This window comes from Rhipicephalus microplus, chromosome 1 (assembly GCF_043290135.1).
Source record: "Rhipicephalus microplus isolate Deutch F79 chromosome 1, USDA_Rmic, whole genome shotgun sequence".
NCBI classification, from domain to species: Eukaryota; Metazoa; Arthropoda; class Arachnida; order Ixodida; family Ixodidae; genus Rhipicephalus; species Rhipicephalus microplus.
This window is the reverse complement of record NC_134700.1, coordinates 270,710,356-270,723,495: the sequence shown is the minus strand read 5'-3', so window position 1 is coordinate 270,723,495 and position 13,140 is coordinate 270,710,356. Positions and strand designations below refer to the sequence as shown.

The 13,140-nt window shown below is 42.1% G+C and overlaps 1 protein-coding gene across 1 annotated transcript; it reads right to left on the bottom strand.

The window, feature by feature from the left end:
* Positions 1-2,386: 2,386 nt before the first annotated feature.
* LOC142769808 (biogenesis of lysosome-related organelles complex 1 subunit 2-like) lies at positions 2,387-7,130 on the bottom strand. Its single transcript, XM_075872660.1, has 4 exons — positions 6,966-7,130; positions 6,656-6,775; positions 6,463-6,567; positions 2,387-2,415 (listed from the first exon to the last, which is right to left on the bottom strand). The coding sequence occupies exons 1-4, from the start codon at positions 7,063-7,065 to the stop codon at positions 2,387-2,389; spliced, it is 354 nt and encodes a 117-aa protein (XP_075728775.1). The 5' UTR covers positions 7,066-7,130.
* Positions 7,131-13,140: the final 6,010 nt, after the last annotated feature.

The window sequence follows — 13,140 nt, the reverse complement described above, 5'->3', positions numbered from 1 at the left end:
GACAACTTTTTTGTAGTTTAATTGATCTATATAGAGCACGTATATATAGCTCACCTCAACCACCACTTCTTATTGTGTTTTATTTGCTTTACGGTAAATATTGTGTTAGTCTGTAACATGTAATGTGCTATGATGTTATTATGCGTTATGTTATTGTGTATTGCGTTCCTGTGTATACTTATTGAAATCAGTGTATTTTTAGGCCTTAGCCTTGTATATTTGGTCGCGGGATTGAATCCCGGCGTCCGGGGCTGCATTCTCGATGAAGGCAGAAATGCTGTAGGCCCGTGTGCTCAAATATGGGTGCATGTTAAAGAACCCCAGGTGAATAAAATTCCCCGCACCCTGCAGTATGGCGTCTCTCATAATCATATGGTGGTTTTGGGACGTTAAACCCGACATATCAATCAGTCTTCTATATTTACATTTGTATCGTTATTGTTTGTTTGCATGCATCCTATCCTTGCATACTTTTCCCACCCTGCAATGTTTTAACTAAAAGATCTCAGTATTTATAAATAAGCAAACAAACAAATAAATAAACAAATCAAATATAAAAGCGAATTTACCGGGAAGCGGAACTTTTTCTCCAGTGGAGGGCTTTTACTTGTAAAGTAAAAAAAAGTCAGAAAGCAAGCAAAAATACAAAAATATTAAATGCACTTTATTTTATTCAATCGTGGTGCCATGATAATGTGATTGTTTCAGAACTAGGCTCAATAGGAACTGTACTTATACTGAAGAAATTCATAGTAAAACGAGAATAGAATAACGTACACACAACAACGTAAAAGAAATGTCAAAAGCAAAAAGCCGCGTTTTCACTGAAGCTTCGTATCTATCTTCTTTCATGTATTTAAGGCCACTGTACCAGTTAGCATGACCTTTCAGGACCCCGGACAGCAAGTTTATGTTTCTAGCTTGACTGTCAGTAAAATTAGAGTGCAGAAGACAACAACGAGTAAGCACGAAAGTAGATGGCGGAATGAAAATAAGCAAATTCTCTTCTCAAACCACCTTCTTTTCTTTTGTATATCGAGTCACATCAGCAAGCAGAAATAAGCAGAGTAGCTGCCTCGTGTACTTTAGCCTTGTCCAATGAGAAAAACAAGCGCACTGGCAAGATTAAATTGTAATTTACTTGTTTTTCATCTCTGGCGCAACACTTACATGTTTTTTTTTCTTCTTTTTATGCATCCTTTTGCTGGCATACCGGAGTAGCAACTTATCGCAACAACTGAAATGGTTGCTCAGATTTTCATGGCACACGCAGTGGACGCTTGCACTTCGCTGACTGGTCCCACTGAGGCGGCTTTGTTTTTTTCGCTTCTGTGTATACAGGTATGCTATTGTTCGCCGTCTAACAAACTCCCTAAAGAGAGCAGCGCTTATGAGGGTAGAGTTGTGTTCCTTCGGCATATGTCAATTCATCATTAAGGTGGTAACATTAACGATCGCGACGGGCGCATTCCATGAGGAGTGGAAAACGAACACGTTTCTGTACTTTGGTGACAAATTTGGGCGTTCCTAAATAGCACCATACTGGTACTGAGAGCCTCAAATTCCCATGTTTGAGGTATTAGACGACATGTGTGCTCATTACTTGTCCCTAGATTGCCACGCCCACGTGTTTACAGCCGAAACAAGCCTTTAAAAGCAAATAACCCAGTGTTAGGAGGCACTGGCTGCGTCTAGATATTTATGCCTGCAACAAGCCGTGGTCAAATTATCAATGAGAATGAAAGGCTGGTGCATTCCCAAAGCCCGTGTATTTCGTAATATGGCAGCCAATTTCGCTGAACATATGTAACGGCACAATACAGCGTATGCCCTGCAAGCTCAGCTGGTTAGTGCGTTGTGCTAATAACGTGAAGGTCGGTAAAACAGAGCAACTCACGGACTTCCTCCACGTACACGCACTATAGAAACAGAATGCGTAATATTTATAGGAAATATATTTAAAAATTTACTGTCACTCGTGTAGCCTCACGAGCCTTATTTCAACGCGTTCTTTCTTTTACCTGTTAAAAGATAGACGCTAGAGCAACATTATGAAAATTTCCCCTGACCGGATATCCTTGATAAAAGCTCACCTCTCGTTGATGAAACATACGGTATATACTTCGTTCTAACGGTTGTAATAAGATCACGAAATGACTGTTTTGGCTCGTTTATGCAGGGTATTGGCTCATATTCAAGTATAAAAAGAACCTGCTGTTATTCAGCAGAGCATATAACCCAGGCAACCACCAAATTTAAAACATAGACACTCCACGAAAATACAAGGAATAAGGAAAATATGAAGTTTATCAAAAACACACCTTCTTCGAATCTGAGGTCGAATGAAAGAGAAAAGGGTGGTGACTTAGTGAGAATTGTATGTTTTTCATGAGGTCATCGCTTTTAGCTGGCTTTCTTTTTTTAGTTGGTGTTAAACTCTACGCAACTAAAAAGTCGGTGAATACGAGTGGCTGACGGTAACAGTATGCTCTCTCAGTGCAACAAGTGCATTCGCATTTCCTCACGATTATCTTCGGGGAAGGCACACTTGTATGTCTACCACCTTTCAACAGGTCTGGTGATACGAGATATTCACCAGCGTTTTTGATTTTTGCATTTCCTCTAACACCTTGTTTACCTACCCTGTCCTTTCTGGTGGGATGGCCGGATCATCTGGGCTACTACTACTTGATACAGTATCTTCCTGGTAGGCTCGGCTGCTACGCAGATCTGTGTAGAACTCTTCCGCCGCCTCAACTATCGTCTCCATATTGATTGTGGCCTTACCTTTGTTGTTCCTAATACATGCATCTGATTTTCGCCTATGCCCAGCTTTTAGTCTTCATTCGTTCTTCAGAGCGTGTTTGATTCTCCCAATGTAATACCTTTTCATGTCGGCTACCTTACGCCTATTTTATTTCATTTATTATTTACATTTCACCTTAATCGCCGAAAGGCATTACGTAGGGGAGGTACACATAACAATTGGACTACATAGTTTTCAATCGAAACAATAGATACAACAAATACAACAGCACATAAGACATTTTAGGAGAAAAAGAAATGCTCGAATATTGGTGAGTGAAAACAACGTCACAGTCATGCATCCGCAAACACCCACACGCTTCGAGACAACAAACCATTCTTAGTGGCAGTGTTATTGTAGGCGTTGTTACAAGGAAAAAAAGGATTCATTATCAGTTTCATTGACATTGATTGATTAACTTGGAAATCTTTGCCAGTTTAATTTTGTCTGTGCTTGAGGCTATCATCCTGTGATGTTTTGAGTACGTTGTATCATATAGAAAGAAATTTGATAGCATAGAACATGATGAAGCAATCGAGAATAAAGAGTCTTTCACATATACTAAAATTTAGGAGAGCAATAAAGAACCTTCGACCAAGCGTACTCTGCTTGTAGCAAGTCACACATTCAGCCGCGTTCACATCTGCGTATAGAGTGCGTGAGCAGCCGACTTTTGCTCTACGGGGCGACACCTTGTGGCAGTGATGGGCTATGACACGGTCAGCGTGATTACAAAGGCGCGCATGCTACTGACACACTGCGTCAGAGCACTGCCTCAAGGTGTCATCTTCCAAAGAAAAAAATTGCCCGCAGCTTCCCTCGGGGGAACACTGAGGAGGATGCGGAGCATATAATTGGTTAACGGGGTGTTAAAGTGCGACTTACTTGGGTCGATGGCTAAATTGGTTAACGTGGTTGTGAAATGGGGTGTTAAATTGCGACTTACTTGGGTCGATGGCTAAATTGGTTAACGTGGTTGTAGGAGGGGGTGTTAAATGAGTGAACACGTACACACGTATGCGAAAGGGCGGCGCTGGTCGAAGGGACGTCGATCATTGTGTTTGTGGATTCGTTGGAATTCATTTCACCGTGACCTTGGACGTCGACACGCCGTACAAACCAACCGACGAGCGGCAACTGAGCGAGCGAGCGCCGACCTTGAGTATATATACAGCGCGACGGCGCATGCACTGTCAGCTGTTGAATGTTCTCGAAGCGCGACGCCACATGCGCGTCCACTGGAGAATCAGGAGAATTGTAGATGTCGAACGCGGTGTGTAGAGGAGGAAGGGTGCACAGATGGTGGAGGAGTGAAGCGCGCGCGGTGTGTAGAGGAGGAAGGGATGCACAGATGGTGGAAGAGTGGGCGACGGCGCGACGGCGCATGCGCGCGCGTCAGCTGTCGAATGTTCGAGAAGCGGTGTGGACGGCGCGGACGGCGCACTACAAGGCGCGAGTATAAGATGCTCCGCATCTAAAAACGGGCTGCTTACGCACTGTAGACATACTTGGACACAGAATATAAAACAGGGCACATACAGGCAATGTGACGTCTGGTGTCAAAAAGTAACGAGATGCATTGTGGTTTACAGGCATCTCTATTGTGACCATCAGCAAGCTTATTTTACGTCTTACGAAAGGCAATGACACCTCTCATCGATAATCAATTAACACTGCAGTGCACAACTTGGCGTCATTCTACGTCTGCAAGTATTCCACTTTAGTTACATCAGCTTGCACCATGTCGTCCTCGATTGCATATTCCGTATATTGGCATTCATTCGGGGACTCTAGCCCACCGCTTAATTGCTCCGCACCATACGTGACCTGCCCCGATTCATTCCTCCTGTTCTTTTAAAGATTCCTCCTGTTTTGTCACATGTAACATCTGTTCTGTAATCTTTGATTACTTTTAGCATTTTTCCCCAGCACATGATACCTCGCCATGCTCTGAGAAGTGACGAATCTCCTTGTTCTTCCGTTCGTTTGCTTCTTCCTTTTCCTTCTCATCGTGATTCATTTTCTCCACCTGAGTTGAATTGAAATGCCGGTTTCTCCAGTTGACTCACAAATTTGCTTAGCTTCGTCTCAACACACAATGGCATCTCAAAAGACAAGTCCACGTTGATGGTGGCAAGGTCCATATGACATTCCTTCCCCGCGTTCGCTTTCTTCGGCAAACAATAGCGATCGCGAGTCGACCTCTTTAATCTTAAGGCCTTCCGTCCCAGCGAAGAATGAACAGGCAGCCGCCCGTAGCGCATTTCACGTCGTGAAGCTTCTCGGCGCATATAGAGCGCCTCCCAGAGGAAGCCGCGACTTGATCGAGGATCCGCAATTACGACGGAAGAAATGACCAATGCAACCGGCGTGAGGACCAATCGCTCTGCTAGCCAAATGATCAGCCGTGCGGAAACAGGGATTGATGTACGACTCTGCGACGAGATCTCGATGCTCCGTTTTCTTTTCCCGCTTAGCGATGCACTGCCACTTCCCGCGCTTCTCTACGTGCAAGACCGCTTCGGTGCACTCCGGCTCGCTATATATATCGGCTTCTTTGCCTTCTCAAATATTGCGACCACGGCCCAGTCTCTGCTTTAGATGTCTCGAAGCGAGCGACGAGTGATTCTACCATTCCGTAACCTATTCTCTACTGATGTGAAAGACCTATTTCTACCGGTGTACTTTATTTTCGTTGAGCAACAGCGTTGATCCTCGTAGACACGTTGAATGTGAGACGATTGCGTTTAGCTGGCGCGTTTTGTCGAGAATTGGCTCACGAATATTTCGCACGAGCATGCCCGCAATATCGGCAGCATTGATAAAATACAAAGTGAAATAAAAAAATGAGAAAAAGATATTGAAGTGTGCTTTGCGATTCCGTATAGTTTAATAAACGCAAGGAAGACGTTACTCTAGATTATTCATCATTCAGACGCCAAAAAACATTCGTAACTACTAGCGCACTAGGCAATTGAAACTGATTTATTTGTGGGGTTTAACGTCGCAAAACCACAATATGATTATGACAGACGCCGTAGTGGAGGGCTCCGGAAATTTTGACCACCTGGGACTCTTTAAGGTGTCCCCAAATATGAGCACACGGGAGAGAATCGAAAGTATAAGACATCATACAACATTGTGTGAGAATGATCAAGTGTACTAAGAGTTGTCATTGTTTGCTTTTGCCTGCTGAATCCCGTAGGGTTGCCCTACAGAAGACGGTTCATTTCCTAATTGTTTTCTGTTTGTTTTAGTAACTTTTTTATACGTAACTGCGTATATTCTGCACAGTCTGTAAATGTAAGTTTTTCTCAATCCTACTAGAACTTCTATGGCATTTTTACTTCCTCTTCAAGCGACGAGCACGTCAATCGTCTCTATTTGCGTAGCGGAAGTACGTTACCTCCTCACACTTTGCTCTACCACCTCGGGTGGTGCGTCTCGGGCACCGAGTGGTGAGAGTCGGTTTCACAACAGCGAAAGAACATGAGTTTTACTGTAGAATGTCAGCGGTATGTGATATTTTTTTGTGTGGTGGTATATACCACCACATTCACCGTTTCTCGAGGACTTTGAAATTCACCTCTGAAAGAAAAACAACAAAGGATGTGAAATAGCCAGAATTGTGAACATTTAACCGCCGGGTTCCTCACCGAGTCGCTTGGAGTAGGCGTCCAACTTGTAGGCTGCTTGTTCTAATTTAGTCACACTGTCCTCCATTTGGTCAATTTGGTCCAAATACGGCTTTAGACGCCGATCTAACGAACGGGAAGACATATGCACGCTACTTTAACGATTTTCGCACGGCTACAGTGGTCAGAGATATGTGCACTTCATATGACTCACATTTTTCGATAAGGTGCTCAAGAACTTTCGAGACATTGCCAGAGATTTGTTTCATATCACTGTACTTCGTTATGGTCAGCTTGTTCATTTCTTCTGTCAACCTGTAATTGTCCAGTGTAGCTGCGAAACACGCGCAAGCAATTCCATACATTGAGCAGGTTTTTACGCATGCCAAAGTACGCATATTTCCAAATTCTTTATGACATCGTACAGATATTAAACACAACCCGGGACGTTGGAAAATACATCGCATTTTGTCACCTGTCGGCGACATAAACCATTCAGAATCAGCTGATTCAGAAAAACTCACATGAAAGTTCGGCTTGAATGTACTCTCCTGTCTTTTCAAACATCGTCACCGCTAGTTCATTTAAATTGGGCGATTTGGTGGCTGTATCTCCTGACTCCATAATCAATCAGTTGCAAATGAAATCAAAATAAATATTCAGAGAAACGCCGAGCAAAACAAGCGCAGTCGCGCTTGTTTTGCTAGGCGTTTCTCTAAATATTTAATATATATATATATATATATATATATATATATATATATATATATATATATATATATATATATATATATATATATATATATCAGCTCTGCACCAGTCAACCGATAAGATCCAATAACCCTATTTATTTGCTGCGTTGTACAGTACCGAAGCATGTGTTCGACGGTATGCCGCTTACGCATGTGAGTTCGGAATGTGCATGCTGTTAAGATGATGGCATGGTCGTAAACGCCTGGCTCCACAAAGGAGCCAGTCGCTTAGCTTGGGTGCTATGGCTCCACAAAGGAGTGAGCTGGTGTGCTGTGGCTCCACAAAGGAGCCATAGCACCCCAGCTCACTTTATCACGTGCGTATTTCGCTCTTCGCTTTCTTTCCCATCTTGATTCCCCATTCTTTCTTCCCTAAGTGCAGGGTAAAAAACCGTATGCCCCAATTTCTGTTTAACCTCCCTACCTTTCCCTAATTTTATTTTCTCTCTCTCTCTTGTGATTGTATTGTTTTTGTATTTTTTGGGATCGAAGTTTTTTAAAGACTTTATGTATCCTCGCAGGAGAAGGATCCCGAAGAAATTTTTGAGCCTGCGGCTGAGTTATTTGACAGAGTGACTCAAAATATTTACAATTTATAAGTGCAAAAGCGAGCGCCAATGACCCCCTCGTGAACTCCAGCGGAGGTTCGAGAAATAATAATAATAATAATAAATAGAGAAATACATCTAAGCATTTGCTTGGACAGAGCTGATTAACGTGACTTGCTGTATTAGCAAATTGAAAGCGATAACAAAGTAAACTTAAGCAGACCGCTTAGAAAAAAAGCACTGTGGGTTCCAGCCCCAGCGCCCAGAACGCACTGGTACAATGATCCTGCTCTCCCGTTAACTAGTTCGTTACTTCGTGGCAAAGTTAATAAATGGTTACGTGTTCGTCCTAACGTAGATGGCGTTTTCAAATATGAAAAGTTTGACTTTTATTTTAACTCAGATCAGCTATATAAAAAATATTCTGTGTTTGAACATGCGCTTTAGGTTTGACACATCTTAATCAGTTTTGCAACATCCTTATACATGTTTTCTTTTTACTTTTCCCATGAAACAAGCTTTCGTTTTTTTTTTTTAATTAAGTGACTTACCTTAGAGAGCTGACCTTGGAAGGCGATGTCATGCTCGGCACTGCAGCAAGCGATTTTTTGTAAATACAAGGTTTTTGTTACTTTGATTATGGGGTTTTTGAGAATTATAAGCACTTGGCCTCGAATATTTATCCTCTATCAGAACGGCCTGTATAAGCTTTTTTTTTTGTTAGTGGTGACAACAATTTCTTCGTCATTGCTCAGTGCTGTCCTCGCCATCTCCATCACCGGTTCCCTCGATCTGCGACCACAAAAAGCCAGCGCAACCTCTAAAAGCCCATTAACGCCCCGACACTGGAAAAAAAAACAGACAGTAACCGAACCACCCGAGCGCTCTCCTCTTGCTGTTTCTTTCCCGCTCGCATCTCTTGTTATTGTGTCCATGATTGTTTTGTGTATAGTGTAAGAGGACGCTGCACACAAAGAGGACCGGCCGGATCTCACAAGGCGCCACGATGGCGCGGGCCCATTGTAAAGGATTGCTCGGCTCTCAGCGTCACTTTGAGTGGACCGCGCGTTCACGGTTTGGTGTAGCACAGTGGCAATGACGGATCCCGGTTGACCCAGTGAAAAGCGGCCTGCTTGGGCCACGACCAACTCCGAATTTCCGCAAACTTTCGTGGTGCATCCAAGGGAAAAAAACTACAGAAAGCGTGGTGCTTTTGTCTATTCTTAATCTTGCTGTTCATGTACGTTTTTGACTGTAGGAGATATTTCGAGACAGTTTGAGTGAGCAATGGTTGGAAAATCGGCGTCACTAAAAATGTATCGCGAGAAAAAAGAAAGCATTTTGAGGGGGCTGAGGAAAAAAAAAAGTGCACTAAAGAGGTTGTTGTAGCGTAGCGTTTGAGAGGGAAAAATAAAATTTACTGAGGAACAAATCACAGCCGTCAAAGGACTTATGTCGTTAGTAAAAAAAATAAGAACATTCTTGAAGCGGCTCTGTATGGTTTTTAAAATTTTCGAAGCATGAAGCTTGGAGGTCTCAGGCAGCGACGATAGATGTGTATTATGACATATAGAGATTTTTTTTTTCCTCTGCTAAGGACGTGCTTCGTTTTCAGTACTATAATGAAAGACATTGGATATTATCAAAGTCATGAATTGAGTGTATACGCGAGCATGTCGAACGGTGCCTAATGTACAAACGTGGAAACAACATTGTCGATTTAAAAGCAACACAAAGCTGGTGTGGTGCAAAAAAAAAAGAAGTGGTCTTTTACCCTCTCGTTTTCACTTTATTGCTCGTTTTTTTTCTTTGTTTCTCCTTTCTTTAAGTCGCTATCACATTGGAGGACGTCGTAGAAGGCAATTCAACGGCTTTCATTCCTAAGTCCAATTAATATCCCGTCGTTGTATAGCGAATGGTCGTTCTGAAGAAAATAGCCCCTATGTTCCAGGTAAAGAGAGAGAATGTCATACCTCCAACATATCACACAACAGCGCCTCTGCCACGTTGGTGAGATCCCCTTTTACCGATCGCCCACCAACCAGGACTGCTTTGGGCCACTCAACGCTACTTATAGAGTTGTCTTTCTAACATCGCTCTACGTTCAGAAAAGTAATGCTCGTTAGATCATGCCGGTGTTGGATCGTGTGCAATGAACAGTGTCAGCAAAGTTGTGAAAACGAATGACATTCATTGAAACATAGTGGTTTAGAAAATACGGAAAGCAATTGGTACTCTTTTGTCTTTCTCTTTAAGGGTGAAAGGAGGACAAGCCATCCTAACGACAACGGACAAACGTCGCAACTGTATTGTACACATTACGGCTCTTCGATGTATCCAAGTCGTCTTGCAATTTATTTGACCAAGGTAGCTTCCAGGCCTGCACGTTATCGAATCTAGAACGCTGTGCCGGCTCACAGTAAAGTGAAATAGCTTTACTACAATTAAGACATGCATACTTGAAGAACTCACAAAAATTAACTTGTAATTAGGTCGCAGTGCTTGTTCTTTTGCTTTACGACCATCAAAGACATTTAGATAATGATTCTGTGGCATAATATTCACCCGACATTGTTGTCGAAGTGATCATTTCAAAGTGCAGCATTGGCTTTCTGCACAGTATTTATCTATGAAAAAGCTTAGAATATTTGTTAGATATTTTATGCGAGGGAATGAGCGAGCGTAGATCACTATGGGTCGAAAATGCAGTGGATAGTTTGAGTTTTCATTAATGCTACATCAGGTCAAGCTGTCCACATCCTGCATTAAAGAAAAAAAAACTTGTTCTTTGTCTAGTGGATGTTTGCTAATAATCATAATGTAACATGAAAAGAGACAACGGACACACAGGACCACACACCAGAGGCGCTTGTTTGCGCCTGTGGTGTGTAGTTCTGCGTGTTCGTTGTGTCTTTTCACGCCTAATTATGATTATCAGCATTCTTTATTGTGGTTTACCTCGTGAAGTTCTGTAATATTTTTTGGCGCATGAAGCCTTACTTACTATGGTGAAAATATGACGACGAAAATTTCTGAGCCACATTTTTCTTGACCACATTTTTCTTCGTCCTTATTGGGTAAGCAATGTTCATTGTTATTTGGTCCTCTGTCTATTGCCCAGAGAGTAAATTTTGCAGTTGAAGCATAGACTGTCCATGTCAGTGATTGAAATATCTCGATATCAAGGGGCCATATTTTCGGCAGTGTAGGTAACCAGGGTTTGTGACATTCCTTCGCAGTCCCATGCGTGCCATAAAGAAGGGCTGTGGTAGACATCTGGTTAAACATGAGAATTCACTGAAGGCTGTTGTTGTTTGTTACATCGGCTCGTCGGGCACATGCAGCCTGTAGCAGAAAGATTAAGACACTCAGCAGAATATTTTCTTCGTAGTAGCCCACTGCTATTCAACGTAACTTCCGTCGATTTATTGAGAAGGTTGCGTGTTGCCTCATAGATGGTACCACGGAACAGGTATCCGCTATCCCTAACCTAACGATCTGGATAGAATATATGCATTTTTATGCCCTTCAGCGTTTTCCACACTGGTTTATTACGGGGCTATGATTAGCAATAATTGACATAGAAAAAAGAAAGAAAATAAGCAGTACAACGTACCACTCGCATCTATAATACAGCACGGGAGGAAGAGAAACCTTACGAACAATCATCACGTATTTGCTTCGTAACGTAGCGGCCTTGCAAAAAGTACGCAGTTTGCCGCGACTGAATGGCTTCGTTTTTTACGTGTTCCTGAAACTTCCCGTTGACGGTTTGTATCGCGAAACAGATTACCGATGCCGAAACTGATAAAGGAGATCACAGCACCCTATGCCGCTGTTTGAAAGGGCGTCAATCTTCCTTCCTTCCTTCCTTCTACTAAATGTTTTTTTGACATCGCTCGCAGTCACTCTTACGCTCCCTCTCCCTCTCTTTCGTCTTCCTCTCACTTTTTCTGGCTTTCTCGTCCACTCATTCTGCGCATCTCTGCTCTCAAGAAAGCTTCCTTCACGTTTCTACCATTTCATGATTTGCGTGGAGCCCTACCGGCGTCAGTATACTACAGTCGATGATGCGACGAGAAAACGCTGACGTATACGACTCGAAAGAGCGAATGCATGGAGGATGGAGCATGCGAAGAAAGGTATACGGAACAAAGCATCGGTAAATGAAACGAAAAAAAAATGGGAGTCTACGAGCCACGTGACGGAGAGAGGATCAGGAAGGAGAAGGAAGCTGATCTGCATTGAATGGGCCGCCTGAGTGTGACGCCGCGACATTACGCGAGTCGTCAAGGTTGAGCGATCGATGAGCGCTGGCGACCGCTGAGGCTGGGAAACCTTACCATTTACACCATAGTGGGAGAACACACAGAGAAGACTTTTTGTCTCTTTGTTAGTGGCATGGTGGATCTGGGCGTATTTGATTGTGACTTACTTTTCTTTCATTTTTCCTTTCTCTTCTAACGGCCTTTTCGCAATCATGTTTGGTTTGTTGGGTGAACCCCCTCCCGTAAATCATTTGAGAGCCGTGTTCTGCAAGTGATATTTATGTTGCACGTTAGAGGGTGTGTTTGGTTAACGAAAAAAGGAGAAACGACAGTGTATCTTGTTCAAAGCTTCTCCGAGAGTAAACGAAGTGCCTATCAGACTCAACGAGTAGACGCGGAGAATTCATCGAGCGCCTTTACTATAAGCCTCTGTATTTATAACTTGCGCATAAAGTCTATCTATCTATCTATCTATCTATCTATCTATCTATCTATCTATCTATCGATCTATCTCATATATATCTGATAGATAGATAGATAGATAGATAGATAGATAGATAGATAGATAGATAGAGAGATAGATAGATAGATAGATAGATAGATAGATAGATAGATAGATAGATAGATAGATAGATAGATAGACAGATAGATAGATAGATAGATAGATAGATAGATAGATAGATAGATAGATAGATAGATAGATAGATAGATAGATAGATAGATAGATAGATAGATAGATAGATAGATAGATAGATAGATAGATAGATAGATAGATAGATATGAGATAGATAGACAGACAGACAGACAGACAGATAGATAGATAGATAGATAGATAGATAGATAGATAGATAGATAGATAGATAGATAGATAGATAGATAGATAGATAGATAGATAGATAGATAGATAGATAGATAGATAGATAGATAGATAGATAGATAGATAGATAGATAGATAGATAGATAGATAGATAGATAGATAGATAGATAGATAGATAGATAGATAGATAGATAGATAGATAGATAGATAGATAGATAGATAGATAGATAGATAGATAGATAGATAGATACCAAAAGTGTTTTCAGTACGCGATGAAATGCTTCGAATTTAAAATTTGACGGATTTTAATTCCT

Excerpts from the sequence above, each read along its gene's own strand:
- LOC142769808 (XM_075872660.1), bottom strand. The coding sequence starts at position 7,065 with ATGGAGTCAGGAGATACAGCCACCAAATCGCCCAATTTAAATGAACTA. Across the intron at positions 6,568-6,655 it reads TGAGCACCTTATCGAAAAAT|ATCGGCGTCTAAAGCCGTAT; the intron begins GTGAGTCATATG and ends CCCGTTCGTTAG. Across the intron at positions 2,416-6,462 it reads CGCCTACTCCAAGCGACTCG|AAAGCCAGCTAAAAGCGATG; the intron begins GTGAGGAACCCG and ends AACTAAAAAAAG.